Source organism: Micromys minutus (assembly GCF_963924665.1).
Source record: "Micromys minutus genome assembly, chromosome: 6".
NCBI lineage: Eukaryota > Metazoa > Chordata > Mammalia > Rodentia > Muridae > Micromys > Micromys minutus.
This window is the reverse complement of record NC_137975.1, coordinates 44,953,248-44,976,263: the sequence shown is the minus strand read 5'-3', so window position 1 is coordinate 44,976,263 and position 23,016 is coordinate 44,953,248. Positions and strand designations below refer to the sequence as shown.

General features: G+C 37.5%; 1 protein-coding gene and 1 pseudogene across 4 annotated transcripts in view; one reads left to right on the top strand and one right to left on the bottom strand.

The window, feature by feature from the left end:
* NEBL (nebulette) overlaps positions 1-23,016 on the bottom strand; it is a gene marked incomplete at its 3' end in the record, with an annotated part of 357,458 nt that overhangs the window by 112,374 nt on the left and 222,068 nt on the right. The window contains exons 1-3 of one of the 3 annotated variants that reach the window (XM_080918598.1): positions 5,277-5,349; positions 3,022-3,109; positions 2,852-2,923 (exon numbers count right to left, since the gene is read on the bottom strand). The exons of the other annotated variants lie outside the window; for them this stretch is intronic. Of the exons in view, the coding sequence (XP_080774724.1) occupies positions 2,852-2,923; positions 3,022-3,102 (153 nt within the window). The 5' untranslated portion in view covers positions 3,103-3,109; positions 5,277-5,349. Of the gene's footprint in view, positions 1-2,851; positions 2,924-3,021; positions 3,110-5,276; positions 5,350-23,016 lie in introns of those variants that run through there. 3 annotated transcript variants of the gene reach the window in all.
* Positions 9,280-9,546, top strand: LOC308421335 (U6 snRNA-associated Sm-like protein LSm5; annotated as a pseudogene). Its single transcript has one exon. The product of its transcript is annotated as a U6 snRNA-associated Sm-like protein LSm5 (transcript).

The following is a 23,016-nucleotide window of genomic DNA, read 5'->3' as shown; positions in this document are numbered from 1 at the left end:
TGCTCCACAAGTGGTCTAGGACAGTCACTCAAATTCCAGTTTGCACCTGTGAGTTAGGACATAGGGATCCTATTCAAGGCTTGCTGGTGTATAGAATATAAAGGGGTGTGTGTGTGTGTGTGTGTGTGTGTGTGTGTGTGTGTGTGTGTGTTGCCTGGCTAGCAGGATGGCCAAGGCTTGAGGGTCACACTGATCTCTCTTCAGTTCTGGGGAACTTGCTAGCTGAATGAATGACTTGGTCTCCAACACAGGGGGTTTCCACAAGCTTTAGGGTGCAGGGCTCTGCTAAGTCAGCACGGCTCCTCTACCCCATCCCACTCAGTAACAACTGTAAACTCAGTAATGTGAAACAAAATTGCCCTTAACAAATCCAAACAATCAAAACAAAAACAAACTAACAGAAAGCAGCTAGGAAACAGATGTCCCTCCAGGACAGGGTAGATGATAAATCAATGGCTGATGAGGACTGGCATCCTAGGTTAAATGTAGGGCACCAGTGTAGTCCTTCCCAATTAGAAACACCACATAATACAGGCTAAGCCAGAACTCGGGTCTATTTAATGTGACAAGACATCAATTTTATGATTATTATTTTAACTCTGCGACTGATGTGTTTTAGACAACCAGCTGACTAAGCTACTATACCACAGAGATGAAATTTTCAAATGTAGAAATTTTGTTGAAGAAAAAGAAATTTCAAATATAAGCACATTTGCTTGCTATAAAATTACTGATTTTACTGAAGAAGACCAATTAACTTTCAGTTACAGTTAACTGAAACTTTTAGGAATGTAAACATTTTATTTCTTTAGTATTTTGCAGTTGAAAACCTTGCACATGCTAGACACGAATGCTGGTTCACAACTCTAACGCCAGCCCTAACATTTGGTATTAAAATTATTGTGTAAACTCTGCCTTTAATTTTTATTTTAGAAATTAGTATAATTTTTCAGAATCTTTATTAATCCATGTAAAACTTCTAGCACTTAAATGAGGATCTTATTCATATGAAATTCTACGATGAAATGAAATGTGAGCTCATGTCCAGTCATGAATTAAAGGACAACAATCGTGTTTCAAATATTTAAATATAGTTCAGACATTCCACCATGAAAATAAATCTGCAATAAACATAAATTTCTCCCATGTGTTTGATTTCACCTAAAGAGGAGAGAATGATGTGGTGCTGGCAGTCACTACCTGATAAAAAGCCATTGTGCCTCCCTACAGGAAGGTCCCTAAGTCACCAACAAGTAATCCTCAGCAAAACACTCCAGTAAATCACCTGCCTAATTAGCACTGCAGCCCAGCAATAATTACACTTCAGTAAAGACAAACCAGAGCAGGAAGAGGTACCATGTCCAGAGCTGGCTTTAAGCGGTGACATTGACGTTACTAATGTTACTGTGTGAGAGAGTAACAAGCTTTACATGGATATCCACTCTGAGAAACAACGGGGCTCCCCTCCATCTCCTTAATTCTGAATTGGGCCAGCGAATAGAAGACTCACCCTCACAAACAGCACCTGGCACGTGGTGTTAGTACATCTTAACTGCCACTGCTGTGAGGTCTTCATTATCCCTGTCAATGTCCTATCATTGCACTTTACAAAAAAATAGCTCATGTTAAGTAACTTAGGGTTGTAGCTAAGTAGCAACACAATAAATGTTCATTTGAAGTTGAATTATATCACATATTATGCCAAGAATTTGGGAAGAAGTGTGTGCGTTTCCATTCACTACAAAAGTAGTCAAAAAAAATTTTTTTAAGTTCCAGATAGAGTAATTTAGGGTAGCTAGCATTTATCAGTCACAACAGTGTTTTGAAGAGTAACTGCGGGATTTTTAATGTATATTTCATCTTAGAATTATGAACATTACACTTAAAGAGCTGAATCACCAGCATCAATAACATTTCCAAGGTCATTGTTGAGTTGACATTAGCGGGTTGACCTTGGAGAACTGACCAAAGAACTTCCCTACTGCCTAGGAAAGCAACAGTTGCAGACAGTTTCATGCTCAGCTCCCTGAATTCAGGTACAAACACTTCATTTCATAGAACTCCATAGTTTTTAAGCCAACAGTTCTCTTACAGTGTTTATGAGGATCTGGTGGGTTCTCATCCCAAATAAGAAATATTCTTTCTTATGTATCTAAAATTCTAGTTTACATACTTATCATGTATGTGTACATGTTTACATCAAATAACTCTAGGGTTTCATTTGGAATAGCATATAAACTAGCTCTAGTTCCTAAAAACAAAAATGTTTCTTTTTAATGATATTATCATGTGAGCCAGTGTTCAGAATGTACAGTTCCATTCACACACACACACACACACACACACACACACACACACACACACACCCTATATTGCAAAGAAACATTAGGTGCAATTAGAGGGAGGTGCATCTTCATGATTTGGAAAAATATTGCATCTGACAGAAATTTCAAGCTGCCCTCAGAAAGTTAAGCACTATTCATTTAGATAAAGGTCTTCCATATTAAAAGCCATTCACTTAGAAATCTTTCCAAGACAAATTCTATTGTTCTGCTAATTTTAAAGTCTTAGGGGTTCTCAAGCATGAGCTTAATAACACAGCACCATGCTGTTTTACAACCAGAAAGAGACCAGGCCTGGATCAGGGATGAGGACAATGGCTCCCGCAGACATTCCCTGCCTATAGGACCTTGAGGGAATCACCTCACAGGCCTGGACTTAGATCTTCAATCTGGAAAATGACAATGCTCTAACTGATAACCTCAAAATTTTCTTTCCAGCCCTGTGACTCTACAATACAGCTATTCATGTAAAGGAAGCAAATGAGACAAAAGTCTTTAGAGCCACTTACGTCACTAATAAGCTCGGTGCACTTTCTGGCCAGTTCCATGCTTAGGTCTTCAAGGACAGGTTTCAGAAACACCTAAATGAAAATTAAAAAGGAGAGAGGGAGAAGATCCTGTTTCTCCTTGTCTGTTAAAGGACTGAGTTCAGTGCTTAGGCGAGTTTTTTCTTGCTCACCTTGTCTTCTGGCTTTTCTTCCTCTTCCACATTACTCTCTTCAGTTTCCTCTTTTACATCCCCGGATACCGGCACCTTCATCTTTACCCTATCAAGATATTAATGTTTCAAACTTGTGTCTTCTCTTGGACCACCACACCCGTGAGCTACAAAGTCCCCGGGGCACTGGAAGCAACAGGCTTGCCAGACTTTATCCCTGGCTCATGTCTCTCTTCTTATCTCAATGGTGTGTCAGTGAACACCCAGGATCCTCTGGGTCTGCCAGGTCCAGCCTTACAAGTGAAAAGCCTCTTGCTCAATTTTACAAACTTAAAATCAGCATTCTTAGGATAGCATGAGAAACTCAGGACTAAATGTTTTTATCTTTTACTAAGTCAGTCAATAAAAAAATGATGGTTTTAAAGGGACTTGAGAGTTCTAGAAATCTATTCAGCTTTAACATCTAAGATAGCAATGCCTAAAGCCTGTTATCCCAAAGATGTCTCAGCTTGGTCTAAATAAAGCCTCCTCTAGAATGTCAGTCATTGCTCTGTGTCCATATAGAGACTCTGTACCATACAAATTCATTTCATTAACTTAAACTAAATGCTTTATGAGATTTTAACATACTTCTCACAGCCCCCAAATATACTCACTTCATATTAGCTGACTAGAAGCTAATAATTTATTACAAAAAGCCCTTTGAAGCACTTCAAAGAATCTATTCTGAGTTAATTGCAGCTGCTAATCTCAAATTAGGGAATACTGTACCATATTAATTGTAAATATCATTAACCATGAGAAGTTGAAGTTAATATATGTTGATATATTATTTAAGACTCGAGGAAACATCACTGCTCTGGAAATAATCATCCTCTGCATTTTTGTCATCGTGTGACTTTTCATGACCTCACTGATATGTTTATAGTCTCACTGTACCCCACATTTGGAAAACCAAGTAATTATGTTATCATGGTTGCTGTATAGACTATCTTACTAGTTCAATAATTAAGAAAACTCTTCTCACAATGAATCCTTTCTTGTCGACTTAAGCAATTCTATCAATCTATCATTCCTGACGTATTAATCTGGCTTTTTTAAATTTTAGGATAAAATTGCTTTTTATAAAATATTGCATATTAGTGATCAGTGTTAGAAAAATGTCCCATTGTGACTAATTAAATTACATAAAATACAGCTTTATTCAAAACAATACTTCATTCTAGCATAGACAAGTACATTCTTGATATTATGTTTACAATTTATTTTTAATAAACTATTATAAAATATTTTACATTTAAAAAACCTGAAGTTAACAAGACTAGATAGATAGATAGATAGATAGATAGATAGATAGATAGATAGATAGATAGAAAGATAGATGGATAGATAGATAGATAGATAGATAGATAGATAGATAGATAGATAGATAGATAGATAGACCACTGAACATCTATGGAGTTAGAAAAGCTATTCTAAAGTTGCTAAGCTAGCTTCATGTTACATTTTCTATACTCTTAACAATTAAATATGTATTTCTGTACATATACTCATTGATTTTTAAAAGAAAAATGCCTCAGCTTTACCTAATAAGTCACTAGAATTCTGTACAACCGTCATATTATTTCTCACATTCTTTTCCAAACGGCAAAACTGCACCCCCCAAAAATGATTGATAACACAAAAACTAATGATCTAAAACAAGTCTATTCAAGAAACCTGTAAAGGAATTTTTACAGCTGTCAGATGAGTGTCACATGCCACAGTGACACATGCATCTATGATGACTGTCCACCAAGAGCCCGACTCAATTTACTAAATCTTTCCCTTCCAAAACACAAACCCTGTCTACTTCACCTCTTCCCATCTCTTCTGCCTCCCGTTGTCTCTTAATGGCATCTAGTACCCTCTGTAAAATGTGACTTGAGAAAACATTGTTACATCTGACTATCTTCTACATGATTTGTTGGCTTTCTTGTGAAACAGTTTTGGATAGAGGTCAAATTAACGGCATCACAGACCCCCACTTAACCAGCAAAATGCCAGAAAGGAACTGTCCCCAGAATGCTAAATTGGGAAACTTTGAGATAACAGCCATGTCATCACTCAAGTCTACTGGAATTTTGTTGTTGTTGTATGTTAAAGAATGTGTGGTCTGTAACAGTTTCCTTCATGTCTTCTCCCAAAGGCTATTCTGTTCTATAGAAGCTCCTCTGTACTAGCTTGAGGAAATGCTTTCTATGGATGAATGATTTCTATAAACTTTTCCTGCAAACCTTCAAAAGTATATAGAAAAAAGGTTTTGCCAATGCTGTCCAGGGTGAACCTCTTAGCTTCCACTTCAGATGGCAATGCTCGTGTTGCTTTGGGTGATGTCTGTTTCCATAGTGAATTGCAATCTTGCTGCAAGCTCTTAATGGCTCTTCACTGGGCTGCAAGAAAATAGTCAAGCTTTAATGCACAAAGGTTTCAACAACACAACAACCACCAAACATAATATGATTTTTTTTTCTTTTGAGAGGTCGGAATCAGAATTTTAAAGTCACATGAATCCTTAGTAAATCCTTAAAGTTTGTATTTCCAGACAATTTAGAAGATGGGAGCAAAGCCAACCGCAAGTTCAAGGCCAGCCCAAGCTATAGAATAAGCTTCATGCCATTCTGGACTACTTAGTTCGACTCTGTCTTAAAATAAATATTAAAAAAATGGCTAGGAACACAGCTGGCTTATCAGCAACTTTGCCTGCTTCTATGCCAGGTCTTCTGTTGGACTCCAGTGTTGACAACTATCACAAACCCTCCAGTACGGTGCTTTCCTTCAGAGAGGACAAACTGAAGGCCAAAAACAGTGAACTATTTGCTTCATTTGCAAAATGATGTGGTGGGTACAGCAACTGAGCCTGCTTAGTTCACAGTGATGCTGTTGTGCTGGTTCCACATCAGGTGAAGGAGATACAGTGGTAACACATACTCTGGGAGGGCAGAAAACCTCAAAACTTGCTGGGTGAAATCTTTAATGGACTTTCTGGCAAGCCACATACACCATTACTTTTGATTTAATGCATCTTCTTTTCATTTACATAAGAGGATAATATAATATTTATGTCAAGTTTCCTCTAAAAATGTTAAGCCCTGGTTTTATCATAGTCAAGCTTTTCTGTCAGTAGGTCTAAAATCTGACTTGGGGATTTTTTTTTTTTTTTAAAAAAGATTCTTTGTGGGAAGTTATTATGTTTCAAACATACCTATCCCTTTTCATAAATTCTAGATTAATGCTGTATACTAATACACACTTTTACGCCCAAAGGGAACATCACCACAGTTCCTAATCCTCTGTCTACTTTTATACTCTTCATGTTCATTGTCTGCATTTCTATTTTGCTCCTCTCTCTATGAAGTGATACAGAATGAGACACAGAACATGCGAGATTAGATTCCTCCTGGTGAAACCATAAAATTCCAAATCTGGCTCAACCATGCTTTCTACCATAGATCCTTTCATGCTTCCCTGCCTCAATTTGGCATAAATTTGAATGGCATTAAAAGAAATCACATGAATTTTCATAGATGCACTCCCTCTTCACTGTGTATCCCTAGGAGAGGCTGGCCAGAATTCTCAGGGCATAGGAGGCGGTGCTGCCTGAAAACAGACACTTCTGGCCCAAGGACAGAGCCGGGTCAGTTGCATCAGGACTGGGCATTGCCATCAGAACTCACAGCCTACCCAGAGACTGAACACCAAGAAGCAATCGCCCTCTGGAGACCACAGGCACACAGATCCACGGGAGAGATAAGCTCCAGTCAGAGACAATAAGAACACTTAGAATCACAGATAACAAGATGACAAGCACGAGAATCTAAGAAACGAAAACTAATACAACCTGGCAACATCAGAGCCCAGGTCTCCTACCACAGCAAATAGTGAATATCCCAACTCATGAGAAAAACAATATTTACACTTAAAAACATACTTCATGATGCAAAGCCTGTCTCACCTGGGGATTCACCCCATATGAAGCCACTAAACCCAAGCACTATTGCTGATGCCAAGTGGTGCTCACTGGCAGGAATATGATATGGATGCCACCTTAGAGGCTCTGCCAGAGCCATACTGATACAGAGGAGGATGCTTCCAGCTAACCATCAGACTGAGCATGAGGACCCCAATGACGGATCTAGAGAAAAGACTGAAGGAGCTGAAAGGGTCTGTAAATCCATGGGAAGAACAAAACTGTCAACTAACCAAACCCACCACAGCTCCCAGGGACTAAAACACCAACCAATGAGTTTTCATGGAGGGACCCATGGCCCCAGGTGCATATGCATCAGAGGATGGCATTTTCTGGCACCAATGGGAGGAAAGACCTTTGTCCAGTGAAGGCTCATTTTTCCAGTGTAGGGGAATGCCAAGGTGCTGAGGTGGGAGAGGGTAGTTGGAAGAAGGAAAACCTTCCTGGAGGCAATGGGAGGGGAGGGGAGATTGGATGGGAAAAGGGGATAACATCTAAAATATAAATGCAGAGAATATCCAATTAAAAAAAAAAACATTTAGCGGAACAATCATGAAAAGGGACTCAGTGGAGACCAAGCTCTCAATTATGTAGCATCCCTAAGGCAATGTTTAACATGCATTGTGAAAACCAACCTCGAATTTTGTTTTGTTTTCAAGTCTGACCTTGTTTTATTATTGGCAAATGCTACATGCATACATGTATGTATATTCACACATACCCTCAACAACATATACACATCCAGGCAGTTAATTCATCACAGCTGCCAGTTCCTGCCTGAAAAGCATAAAAGGCCCCAATAAATGCAAAGATTTAATTATTTCTCACATCTGGAAAAATTTGAACATGAAAATGAATGTACTGAAGAAGCTTTTGGTTGGCTGTCAACACCCCATTCTGAGCCAGAGAGAGAAAACAGGCTTAATCACTCTTGGCAATTCCTTAACCCACTCAGAAATAGACACTGTATCAGTTCATTCATAACACAGTTTGTTTACAGAACTTCTGAATTTTATGAAAGCACAATAAAATAAATAATTCCCTAGTAACTCATGTAAAAGAAACTCTTCCATCATGTTTGGTCTGAGGGATGTTGTACATCAAACTGCAGAAGTATGATGAAGCTCTCCTATTCAAAAACAAAGAAACAGCCTCGAAGGAAGCATTTTGAGACCAGCCATTAGAACAACAAGTCACATAAACACAGGACAACTAGATGATGTGGCATTTTGGGAAGAAAGTGTAAACTAGAAAATGGAAGTAGGAAAGTTATGTGAATTCAGAGTGACATGATTTCACAGAAACAAGGGAAAGATCAGATCCATCCCAGGAAAAGACAGGTAAGCAAAAATTAAGCAAGGCAGAGCAATGGAGGGAAAGCATCTGGAGCACATTAACAAAGATCCACAAGCCAGAGAAGGGGCAGGGAAATCCAATGGCACTGTTGCCTACAACAGGAGCAAGGACAAAGAAAAAGCATCAGTCACACACTTCAGCAGAGAGTTCCATGCGGTCACTGTATAGAAATCCCTTATCTGCTCTTAGCCTGTTTGCCTAGTGGGACTGAGAAACTGCTAGATCTGTGGACTTCCATTCACAGCTGCTGCTCACCATTGTTGAAGAGTTGGACTACAGACTACCAGCAGCATAAGACTTCATGCCGCTGTCTACATTGCTGTCATTTAACTCTACCTGACATCTCAGAAGACCTGTGTCTGGATCTACTTGGGGCTAATGGGTTCATAGAATTCAGAGGTGACCAAGGTCATAGACTTGGAAGAAAATGGTTTCAAAACAAATCCATTTCAACAGAAGTATAAAACATCATATAGCAAACACACAAAAAAAAATAATACAACCTATGACCCATCGCTCACTGATGAACTCCTCTTTAAAAGAATACAAACTTAAGGAGAGAGCTGAAATGTCTAAAAAGAATGTCTTACTGTTTAAAAAAAATAAAAATCATATAGAAGATTCAAGCAAAAATGCACAAATAAAGAAAATCTATGACAAGACAGTCTTCAAAGTGAATGTAACAGTTAAATTGAAAGCAAAAGTTCAAAATATGAAAAAAATAACAAGGAGATTGAAATATTGAAAGCAAGTAGCTTGCGTGTGGTGGGACACTTCTTTAATGCCAGCACTTAAGAGGGAAAGTTGGGCAGATGTCTGCGAATATGAGGCCAGGATCTGAGAGGAAACAACCATGAACCAAGACTGTTATACCCTGCAAAGCTATCTTTTAAAACTGATGGAAAGGCGTGGCCATGGCAGCTATTGCAAACACGAACCTGTCTCAACTAGAGCTAGTGGACACGTGTACAAGATCAAGAATTCACATTGTGATTAAGGGTGATAAAGAAATTGTTGGTACACTTCTAGGATTTGATGACTTTGTCAATATGTTTTTGGAAGATGACACAGAGTTTGAAATTACACCAGAAGAAAGAAGAACTGCAAAATTAGATTAAATTCTACTAAATAAAAAGAATCTAAGAATGCTGGTTCCTGAATGAGAAGGGCCTGAAGTATGAATGGATTTCATTAACTTATGCTAGATTCTGGCTTTTTTAAACCCTTTAATGTTTAGGTTCTATAAAATGAAGCTTCTATTAAAGAAAAACACTTTGAAGATATACATTCATTTTTCTATGATAATCATGGTTGTTTTAGAAAAAGAAGAGTTTTGTTTTGTCTTTTTTATAAGACTAAAAAATTAAAGATATTTTGGTAAAAAAACTGATGAAAAAAATAATAAGACAAAGACAAATTAAGATAACTCATGAAAACCAAACTATCACTACAGAAAGTTTTTAGTGGAATACTTTACAGGAAGGAAAATGAAACATAACCCAACTTCAGATAAATAAACTAGACTTGAGAAGGTAAAACACATCCAAAACAGCAACTCACTAAACCCAAAAAATTAAAATGAGAAGGAAAATGATACCAACAATCAAACAAAAGCAAACAAAATGACCTAACACATTTAGAGGAAAAGAGAACCTTTTCTATAATAACTTTAAATATAAATGGTCTCAACTTATCATTGAAAATATACAGATTAATGGATTAGATTAAAAAACAAGAAACTACGACTGTATTAGGTCTCCAAAAAGCACACTTGACTGGTAAAGATACCCCAAACTTAACATTAAGGGATGAAAACAAACTATAAGCAATGGAAAACATAAACAACTTGCATAGTTATTGGTATATTAGACAAAATAAAACTCAAATCATAGCTAATTAGAAGACAAAGAAGGGACACTACATATTAACAAATGAAATAATTCATTAAGAAGATAGAACAATTATAAATCTTCATGAATCGAACACTGTAGCTCCTAACTTAATAAAAACGGACACTGAAAGACATAAAAGACTACATTGATCTTGAGACAATAACAAAGGAAAAATTCAATAGTCTATAAATATACTTGGGTCTTCCTAACTATAAAAAAATAAGAAATATGGTTGAACTAGAGCAAGTAAAAAGAAAAAGATAATCACGTGTATACTATCAGACTATGGTGGAATAAGACTGGAAATCAATAATAAGAGAAACTACAGAAAGCACAAAGACATTGGAAAGTAAACAACACATTTTTTAATGAATAGAGAATTGTTCAAGAAATTAGAAAGAAATTTTAAAAAATTTCTAGAGACAAATGATAGTGGGAACCCATTCTATCAGGACCCCTGGGATACCAAGGCAGTCTTAAGAGTAAAATTTATAGAAATAAGGGCTCATATTAAAAGTAATCATGGGGCTGGAAAGATAGCTTAGTGACTAAGAGCACTGACTGCTCTTCCAGAGGTCCTGAGTTCAATTCTTAAGTGACTCACAACCATCTGTAATGGGATTCAATGCTCTCTTCTGGTGTGTCTGAAGAGAGTGACAATATATTCATATATATAAAATAAGTAAATAAATGTTAAAGAAAAAAAGAAATCACTTATCCTAACACATGTATATATAGATATTATATGCATGTATGTATGTATGTATGTATGTATGTATGTATGTATGTATAAAAGCTTAAGCTAGTGCAAGCTATGAACCTTTTATAAATAATTCAAGTCCTAGTCAATTAATTGTGGAAGTAACAACTCCTCAGAAATTCTATTCCCCCTATATGCATTGAACTTTTAACTTTTAACCCTTCTTAGTATCATTAGCTAAATAAAATTACTCTCTCTGTATAGACTAGGTAAAATTGATAATGTAAATATGTGCTTTCAAGCCTATATATATATATATATATCCTTTTGTAAGTCAAATGCTACCTTAATCTATTCAATCAATGAACAAAATTGAATAAATCCACCCTTATCCTAATTCAGACCAGCCACCTTAAAGTGCTCAGAGATGACACTAACCATTGACAGCAATGGGTGATATTCTGCTGTGGTAGCATTATAAGACTAGATGTTATTAACTGCTGTTATAATGCATATTTGATTGCATATACCTTAATCTAAAAAAATTCACTTAAGATTAACCTTTTTAATTATTTTGGAATTCTAAAAGGCTATGAAGCACCCAACATACTTTAGCTTCCAGAACTATCTAAATCGAGTCTTCTGTACAGAAATGTATTTTATCAAGCACTTAAACTTTCATTATAATGAAATAAATTTTAAATGACATTTTAATTAAATTCAATGTAGGCATGATTACATACTTTCTTATTTTGGGGGGATGGTATTTTAAATATCAGAAATTCCAGATATTGACTCTTTAAATACCAGACATTGGCTCTAATTCTCTACCTAAATAGCAAAAAATTCAAATAGTGAAATACCTACCCTTTATTGATGCTCGAACTTTTAATTCATAAGTCCAATTTTAAAATACAACTTTTTCATCAAATTATTAACAGCTAGTTAAAACCTTAAAGCCACACTGCAAAGCAAAGTTCAAGATAATATGAGACTTTGTAAGATACTGATCGCTGTTTAGAGAACAGAAATTTCCCAGAAATGAGACCTTCCTATAAAAAACTAAGTTTGCAAATACTTGATAGAAAAGATCTTACACCATGGACATCAGTTTTTCATGACAGACCTAACTTCTTTTAATGGAGCCAATAAAATGGATTATATATACTCACATGCACACACATACATATATATGCACATATGCATAAACACACACATATATACATATATATGTACAATGATGAACATCGACTTTAAAACAACTTTTATTTGCCCTCATCCCAGCACTGCTGAATTCTTGAAAGGATGTGAATTCTATGTGGGAATGGAAGCAGGCAGTGGAGAGTTCTTAGGCAGCCTCTTCCCTCTCAGTGTATATAAAATCCCATTCAATCCTCCAGGCATTCATTTCACAGACGAGGATGCTAGAAGCTGCTATGGTAACTCACCCAAATTCTCGAAATAAAAGATGCACACACAGGTCTCAACTGCTTCAACCTGTGCAAATGCTAGACTGGACAGCAGTGAACATTCTGTGACTTTGATTTATTTCAGTCTACCATTTCTTTCAATTTCCAGCTTGGAAGAATTGTCATTAGTGATGGTTATTTTAAGGAGAGTACTCTTTGTGGAAAGGAGACAATTTGGTCCCTCTTATCTGAGAGAACCAGACTATGAGAATCAGAAGCACTGGCAACAGGGGCAGCCATTACAAAGATCTGGAAAGAGCCTAATTGGAGAAATTTCATGCTTTGTGATAAATATACTTCCAAACAGTAGTGGACTAGTAAATGTTTAACATTCATCTCTCCTAAAGTTTATATTTTTCCAATAAGAAAACACATTTTTAATGTTAGAGAAACTTCAAGTTCATTAGCATAAAGGCAGAACAAGGATGAGATGTGCACGCCAAGCTGACAACCACTCATCACAGTAATTAACAACAAAAGCCAGCATCTAACATTACATGGACCAAGAAATGCCAATCAACCAGAGGCCATTCTTCCAAAGTTAATGTTTATAGTTTTGGGAGGTTTGTTTGTTTGGTCCGTTGGATGGTTGGTTGGTTTGGGATTTTCTGTTGGTTTTTGTTTTTGTTTTTTTCTTGCAGTGCTGGGGGACTGGTTGACTTACATAATCTAAGCACCTACTGCTGCATCCAGAGCCCTTTCTAAATTTTTTCTTTTTTTAAAAATTTTAAGATAGGGCCTCACACAACCACACAGAGAAGCCTTGAAATTTCTATGTGACTTTCATTGGCCTCAAACTTGTGACTCTCACCTTAAGCTATGTTTGATTATTGAGGGTTACAGGTGTGAAGGGATTACAGATGTGAACCAGGGCACCTATCTTAATCTTTCAGATTTGACAACGGGCATTTTAATGTATACAATTATAACCCTTCTCTGTTCTTCACTTTCTCTGTTGATGAAAAAGCTTGAATGGTGTTTTTGGTCTTGATAAACTAAGATCAGAAAGCTTGTCACTGGTACTTTTGTCAAGAAATTTAGATGCATGCAAGAGTTTCCACATACAAACCAATCAAGGGGAAACTAATTTATAAATATTGGGTCCCCTCGAATCCATACCGGGTCTGCCATTTATACACAGCTGGTCCCTTAAATTTTCTTTAAATGGGTTACAACACGTAAAAATTGGGAACAAAGAAATGTTTGTCTACAGAAGTGTCATAGCAGTGACTTTTATACGCTGTACTCTCTGGTTCACCTAAGTTAATAAATATGACAGACAGTAGAGCCTCCCAGGTCAGCTGATGTATGGAGGGTTGGAACTGGCAGGAACTCGCTCCATTTTAGCTGCATGGAAAAGCTATCTTAAGCAAATAATCCTGATTTTTTTAATATGCAGTTTAGGATAAAATGAACATTTTATTTAGCTGTATAAATAATTTTTATAATGTTGCCTCCTAAATGCTATAAATCTAACCATTTAAAGGCACACTGAAACCACTCTTAGGTTTTTCATGGCAAATTATACAAAAATTGTATGCTTCATAAAGCCAAACAGTACTCCAAGAACCTCGGAGGTTAAGCTTTACACAGGTGTGAGATCAGCTGACAAGTTCTGTTCCTTGTCACGCAGTGAAGTAAAGGGTGTTGTGCTTCATGGTAACGGACTTGGATGGTAGATTCTCCTTCCATGCACATCTTACCTTTAGAGAGATAACTACCTGTGCTGTGAAGCAAGACTGAACTTGATACATAACTTTAGCATTTAAAATCATTGCGCATGTTATTTTCTCGTTAAGTCCATAGGCTGCTTATATTCTCTTGTGCAAATGGTATCAGCAGTTAGGAAAAGCACAGGAATGTATCTGATCACAGTATAAAGCTGAATTGTTTTACCCCAGAGTATTCTTAAGTGGATGGGTTTGCTGGTTTGTTCAGGTTTGGCTTTGTTTGAGAGACTGACATAGTGACCCAGTGTTCTGCAAGCAGAGGCCAGATATCAGAAAGTTTGTGAAGAGAGTTGGAAACCAGCCTGTGATACATGAAACTATCTCAAAATTGTTTTAAGGTGAGCTGATTACCAATTAATGTAGACAACTCCAGAATGCTGAGTTTCTATAATATGATAAACTATATTATAAATTTTAATTTTCTGGGATAGATTACAAAGGCTTACTGGGTGTTTTTAAACTAGTTCTGTATTTCTTTACACATTCAGCTAACTTTGCGTTTCTAATTTTTCCAAAATATGATAATCATAAATGTCTTGTTAAAATAAAATATTTTAGCTTAAATATTTATAAGCTCATATGTTTTTATAAGGACTGAATACTTTAAACTTTACCCAAAATACATTTTTAATCATTTTCGTAGAGTTTGTTTGTTTGTGGTGCTTGCATTCTAGAGAGAGAAGAGACATGATTGTATTTGGGAAAGATGATTTGTCTCTCCAGATTTCTGGCATCTCTAAAACACTGGGGTTTCCAGTGCAACTTAGCATACACCTTCATCAATAGCCTCTCTACAAGGACTCTGACCCTGACTAGCAGGGTCAGGCCTCAGCTTCTTTCCATGACACTCTCAATCAAATTCTGATACCTCCAAAAAAGCAAAACTATCATTACCGATGTCCGTTTAACCTCTGAGAAGTCATGGGTCTTTTCAGCCCAAATCCAAAACATTTCCACAATCCTGTGAAAAATAACAGTCCTGACAGATTAATCACTGCAATACTCACTTTTGGTACCAGTTTCTGTTATGACTAGGTCTCCCTTGCTGTGATGAAAATCTATGATCAAAAGCAACTTGGCAAGGAAAAGGGTTATCTGTCTTATAACTCTCACAATTCATCACTGCGTCAAGAGCAATAAACTCAAGGCAGGACCTAGAACCTAGAGGCAGGAACTGGAGAAGAGGTGATGAGGGAACACAGCTTACTGGCTCATTCCCATGGCTTTCTCAGATCATTTACATTTAGTGTATGCACTACTAATAAATCCTAAGAACTGCACACCATCAGGAATGAAGCCCAAAAGGAGCCTCAAGCCAGGATCTCCTGTATGGTTAGATATCACTTCACTATGCAGACCCATGGCATATATTCAACACTGTGAATTTGTACAGCTGAAATCTATTTCTTTTAATTTATTAATTTACTTACTTTACATCCCAACTGGTTTTCCCTCACTCTTCTCTTGGTCCCCTTCCTCCATTTCCCCTCTGTTTCTCAGAAAAGGGGATGCCTCTTATGAATATCGACCAACTATGGCATATCAAGTTTCGGTAGGATGGCTGCATCTTCTCCTATTGTGGCTAAACCAGGCAAACCAGTTATGAGAAAGGAATCCAAAGGCAGGCAACAGAGTGAGAGAACGGTCATTGCTCCCATGGTTAGGAGTCCCACATGAAGACCAACCAAGCTGCACAGCTGTAGCATATATGCAGAGGGCCTGAAATGCATTTATAAAGACTCAGTTTGTATTGTAACTGTACATCAAATTCTAAGGTTTATATACAGTCAAGGTTGTTTGTAACTGTAACCCTAGCACTGGAGAAGTAGAGGCAAAAGGAATCTGAGGCAAAAGGAATCTGAGTCTCAGATTACCTGGGCTACTTAGTGAGTCTTGGTCTCAAAACACCAAAACAAAAGAGAGAAAAAGCAACAAGAAAGATCCATATGTAGTTCAATGGCTTTTGAAGTACACTTCCAAAGCCTATTTTCAGAACCAAGTGTGCTGAATTTATAACCTCACACAGCGGTAATTCCAACACATAGGAAGGAGAAGGAAGAAGACAGGAGTTCAATGTTATCCTCCTCTACCTAGTGAGTTTGAGAGCTGCCCCCAAATAAAACAAACAAACAGAAAATATACACATAATAAAATAGTTCAGCTGCTGTGGAAAGACAACTACAAAGACATTCTAGAGTCTAATTTTTTACACTGAACTCAAGCACATGAAAACATGTGGTTTTAACCACATGCATTTAACCGACATGTATCCTCAAGCCATTAGAATGATCGTGGAAGGAACTGTGCTTGGTTTGTTCATGGTTCTATATCCCAAATCAATATAAACAAAATCCATGGAAGATTAAATTCTGGTAGAGCCGAAAGCACTGTCTTCAAAAGCTTTTAAGCATTTACCTCCACAAAGATCTCATGGAGAGTTTAAGCTTGCTTTTTCAGAAAAAGACACTGTCCAAGGCTATAAAGATCTGATAGTAACCATAGCATTCAATCTGTTGCAAAATTCTGGCACTTTGACTCAATATCATAATATAGCATTTTTATGTTTTCAAAAATAAGGAAATTGTTGTCTTATTAAACATTAATATTATCTTCTGATTTAATTACCATTGTCTCTCAAGGCTAGCATAGTAATAATTTCATTATCCTTCAAGTAGTATTTTAGTTAAATGAGTTATGTTAGTATAAGTGTGAAAACCAAAAATTGCTTTCTAAAAATATAGAGGACACACACAAGTATCTTTATGTGAGCTCTGCTGGATGTTTTTAGTAACATTAACATCCTGAAAAGGAATAGTTTTTAAAAAAATTCTAGTTTACAACAAAAAATCAATGCCACATAGAGGTTTGAGATTTTCAGAGGAATACTGGTTTTGTATATACTGTGATCTATATTTGATTCAAAATACCAATGTTCAAACTATATAGTATAAACGAATTACATTAAACAATTGCAAGAAATAGAGAAACTGAATGAAGTTGAGCCTTCCTCCAAAAGGCTTTATAATATAATGACTTCTTTAAATTCTCCAACTGGAACTGTTCTATTTGTCATACAAAAAGAAAACATAATGACGTCATCCAAGCACAGAGTATGGTGGGGTTTCAGAAAATGGAAAAAAAGACTATTAGGAGAACTTTGGAGTCTCATACACAGATTTTAAAGATGATTCCACTTCTCTAAAGAGAGAAAACTGCACGGGGGGCACCATACAGAGGCATATGATGACATCACACACTGTGGCCCCACAAGGAACAAGTTCAGCATGACACTGGGAAGAGTAGGCAGAAGGAGCCCGTGAAAAGCAAGCAAGACAGCTTCAAATGTCAAGCAGCCACTTTTATAAACCATTCCATCATAAACCATGACTCATGACATTTTAGGCAGGGAGCAGCATCCAAGTTCAATACAGAAAAACAAATCTAGCCACCAGGGTGGGAAAGACACGTAGAAGGAAAGAAAATTAGTGGGCCTCAGATTTTACAGCGGTGCACATCGAGGATTGAGACTGGTAACATGGGCATCAAGGTTGCTAAAGATGAAGATTTAAGATCATTTAAGGATGTATGAGACAAGGAGTAGAGAGTAGAGAGAGAAAGGTGCTAAGGGTTGTTTTCAATGGAAGGGGGAAGGGCTCAGGTATAGGCCTGCTGAGGCTGGGGCAGACTTTCATGGAACAGCAGTCAACCGGGTAGAGTTACAAAGATGAAATCTTTACACCACGGAAGTGCTCAGAGAGCTGCTGTCAAGTCTTGGAGCAGGCTCACACAATCATTTTCAATAGCTTTTCCTCAAGCAAAGCAATCCATGCTCAAAAGAAAATGGAGGCCCCTTCACACTGAACATAAGAAAAGAAAGTCTCCTGAGAAAACACCCTCCAACTTGTCTGTCTTTTAATAATTTTCAAAAAATAAACATTAGTTGAATAGTTCCTTAGAGTACTTGTTGAAAGAGCATTATATAAATTATGAGCTTGGACAGTAAACGAACATAGTTGAGCACAAAAGGTTTTTAAAACCTTTCATATATTCCTGCCTGGTAATAAAAATAATAAATGTTCGCAATTTACTGGAAAAAAGTGAAAATGCATCCAACCCAAGTGTTACAAAATTTTTAGAGATTGCTGAACTTTGTCAAATGCTTTTCCAGTATCAAATGGTATATTTTATGTGTTTTGATCGCTACCAATAGCACATCAACTTGATTGTATTAAAGACTTCTTTATATCAAACCATCCTTCATTCCTCGGTCAAATGCTGCTTATTCATGGTAGATTTTCCCTTGAATAAATGTGAATGCAAGGGTGTTTCTACACAAGCAAAACAGTATTAATTGATTCAAGGGTGAAAATGAACTTGTCTCACATCTCATCATGAAGAAAGCCCTAAAGAAACTATAAATAGAAGGGATATACCTCAACATAGCAAAGGCTATGGAGTACAACTCACAGCATATGACTCTTCAAAAAGCTAAAATTGGCTGAGTTATAACACTTTGATTGTAAAAGGGGGACACTCTGCATAAAAATAAGGATATTTGACCTTGTCACTGGTAAGAGAAATGCACATGAAAATATAAGGTCCTGATTTGCAACTTTTGAAATAGCAGAGACTCTAAAACTTTGAAGATATACTCTGTTCCTGAGACTAGAGGAAGAGCCATAAAAATGAAATTATGTTACTTGCTAGAAAATAGATGCAACTGCGTTTTTATGATGGGAAATGAGCCAGATGCATAAAGACAAGTATCTCAAGTCGTCTCTTATTGGTGAATGCTAGAATTCCTTATGGACATAAAAGTATAAAGACTATGTGCTTGCATACATGTGCATGCGAGTGTGCGTGTGCATACACACACACATACACATCAATAGAGCAAAAGAGAAACTGGAGAAGAAAAAAAGACTAGGTAGAGGAGAGAAGAGAAGGAGGAACAAAGAAGGGAGAGGAAGGTTGGACGTGATCAAGTACATAACACCTTAGAAAGAAATTGTTAACATTATACCCAATACTATGTATGATGAAAATATGCTAATAAAGGGAAAAATCCAAAGAAAAGACATTAAATGTTGGCAAAACACTTTCCCCCAAAATAGTGGAATTTCATCCTAGCTGCCACATTCAATTGATTTCTTTCCTCAAAGTGCTCTGTACTGTTTCTCCATAGAAACAAGCCCGCAGCAGCAGCAAGGACCCTTCCTCACATACTGATGTCACACATCTGCCACTTGCTATTGTGTATCAGGCATCTCCATGGTAATATGGAATCTAGGACATTGTAGACCAGAAGAAAGCTTGATGGAAAATGGAGGGAGCATGCAAATTTTGATGTAAAATTGATATTTGTTCCTCTGTCTTACACTAGCTTCCTCCAAACTGTCTAATTGCATTTCCTTTTCAAGATGTTTCTTTGGAGAAAAGCAAAGATCCTATTAATATCTGAGAGGAAGATGCACAGAGTTTCTTCAAATCTGAAGTAAGTATGCTAAAAAGAAAGGCAGTAATGTGGATCAAATTTAACACAATAAAGAAATAAGTTGGATAAAGTCTGTTAAAATGCTGATACGGTAACAGGATCCTAAGTAATATAGGCAGAACACGGCATTGTGCTCAAAATCTGAACACCATTATTTATTCTCTCTATAGGGTTGGGTGAATTACTGAACTTCTCAAAGCCAAGTATTCTTCATTGAGAACACTGCCACACAGACAAAACCTGTGGATGGGCTTGGTGGCAGAAAAATAATATCCTTGACTTGTTCTCAAAGCAGCGCTAAGTACATGCTTAAGAAATATTACTGTTTTCATTTAACATGAACATAATAAAGCAACAGATTATTCATGGAAAAAAGTCCTGAGCTCTTGTGTTGCCATACCAATAACCCAGCATTCAAGAACGGCACCGGCTGCTGTAGGAAAATCAAGAGCTGGAGACAGGCCTGGGCTACTCAGCAAGATCTATGTCAAAAGGGGAGCAGGTAGGAAAGGAAATGGGACAAGAGGGAAAAGGAGAGCAAAGAAAAATGGAAATTCTGGAAATAGGTAACAAAGCCAACATATTTCTTGGATAAATCACAGGACTCTGGTTTTCCTCCCCTACATTACTATGGCCCTGTTCAAAAGTTTCAAAACTTACTTCTAAAAGTCATGTTTTGTTATCATTTAAAATAAGTTAAGTTACATATTATCCTAAGCAGTCAAAACTAACAAAATATTTTATAGCAAAAGAAATTATACAGCCTGGGCCAGGACCTTGCTGGGAGCCTAGTTGCTGGTGTTTTCTGAGAAAATTTCAGCATCTTTAGAAATCTGCCAACCCAAGTAAGAAAACAGTTTCTGGTTCTACCGCTAACTAGTTGGGTGATCCCAGATCAGTTTGTACAACCTCAGAATGAGCCCCCTTTTCTTCCTTGTACAATGGACTAAAGATAACCTGTTCATACGATGCCTCTACAAATGTCCATTTAAACCAGACACTTCTGTAACACTGGGGTCAGGTCACTGCTCCTTTTCTTTCGAAAGACTTTGTCTCACGCATCGTCTTTGTTATCAGAACTGTGCCACACTGAAGCTTCCTCAGATAGAATAGATGGGCAGCCAGAAACAGACAAGAGTGTGTAAACAGAAGGCTTAGGAGGGGCAGCCAGATTCCTTAATGTATAATTCTGGAAAACTGTACTAAAGGAAAAGAAGTAAACATGGGGGTTTTCTTTATAGCTTGGGAGTAAGAAAATATCCACAGCTCATTGCCAAAGGGGAAAACTTAACATCATCTTGACGTCGAAAAAAGCTGAAGAGTCCATGGGAACAAACTTTACACACACACACACACACACACACACACACACACACACCATGAGAACTGAAACATAAGGCCCCATTTTGCACCTTTTAAAAAAGCAGAAATTCCAAAACCGTGATGACATACTATGTTGGTGAGACTGTGGAGAAACAGGCTATGTCATTACTGTTGGGAGCACAAACGGCCCAAGCCAGTGGAGGGGGGGATTTGGCAATATCTACCAAAATTGCATATGCATTTACTTTTTAACCCATCAGTCTCTCTCATAAAAGTCAACCCCCAAGGGTATCATACTGGTAAAAACATGGAATGACAAATGTACATTATTATTCATTGCAGCACTAGTAATAGCAAAGGACTGGAAATGGCCCAAATGCCCATCAGCAAGAGACTGGTTGGAAAAACTGAAGCCCAGCCACATAATGGAGCTGTCAAAGGGACAAGGCAGACGGCCGCATGCCTAGGGAGCTCTCCGTGGGATCAGCAGGAAAGGAGGGAGGCAAGTACAGCAGGCAGCATCTTCCACCAGACACACAGCACAAGGTACACACTATATAAACACACACTCCTACACATCAAAATCCAAAAACCCAAAACCAATGAAAAAAATATTTCCAAGAAGGGAGCAGACCAGGAATGAAAAATAAAGACAAAAATGGCAGAGTTTCGATTCTGAAAATCGTGTGAACACTTTACAGACTGAACAATATACACAATACCCACAAATAAAATAACAATGAGGCAACATTTAAAATTAACCAAAGCAAGTAGTATGGGCCACATGGAAGCAATGCTTCCTAGCATCCAGGGTCCGACAGTCGACGTCTGAATCACTGGTGGGGATTTTTCAAAATATTTCATATTCCCTTTGAAAATTACACCAATATCCTCCTCACTGGTATGTGCAAAAGGGATGCCATCTTTCTAGCAATGGTTCCTCATCTAAGTGATGGGAAGACTTATTTGAGATGGGGTTCTGCTGGGAAGCCAAGGCTAACCTCAGACTGTCAATCTTCCCAAGTGTTTGGATTCTAGAGGCACAGCCATGGCCAGCAAACAATCTTTATCTCTGTCCGTAAGCATTCGGAGACGGTCACTGAGAAGGTGGGTACCTTTTTGTAGTACAGGAAGCTGAATTTATTGAATTGGTAAGAAGATCCAGAAAATTCTATTCCAAGAGAATTTTTTCTGGTCTAAGGTAAATCTGGGACAATGATAAAACTTCACAGAGAGAGGGGGCATGCGGGGGGCTGTGGGGAGTAAACTTACAAATTCTCTATTTGCCTACAGTCCAGCTCCCCGTTTCTATGACTACTTTACCCCATGTCTCAGAAGACTCTAAATACTATTCCAGCTTCATTTACTTCTTGGAAGCCCATCCCACAGAGGAAGGAAAAGGATATGACAGACACATTTCTTCCCCACACCCCACCTGCTTTAACATCTGTCTAGCTATATCCTCAAAGGATGATGGTTTTGGATAGCCCTTTCTCCAGTCCAGTTCTGCACAGGCTCCAGCCACACAGAGCTCATGCTGTGGACTCACTAGATCCTGAACTATCGGTACAATTTTGTAAAGGCAAGGCTACTCAGCTTCCATACTCTAACCAATATGTGAATACATGAACCTGTGCATATGTGTGTATACCAAGGCACACATACTTATACACAGATACACAGACAAGCACACAGCAGCATATAAACAGACATGTGTACATGCACAAGCATATGCGCACACAGCTTAGACATACACAAACCTACATTTTTATGTTCATATAAATATATATAAACACAGCACATATAAGGATGCATGGCTACATAAAAATACATTTGAACATGGCAGGGGGCAGCGAGGCAGGAACAAAATCTGACTACAATTTAATTAAAAGCTACACCATTCCCCAAAATAAAGTAGGCCATAATTCACCTAGGAGGTCCCCAAAATTGTTATAACATAATATGGCTACAAGTCAAATGCCTAGACACGGAGAGAGACAGAAGCCCATAAAGAATCCATAAGATCAGGAGAAAAAGATAATG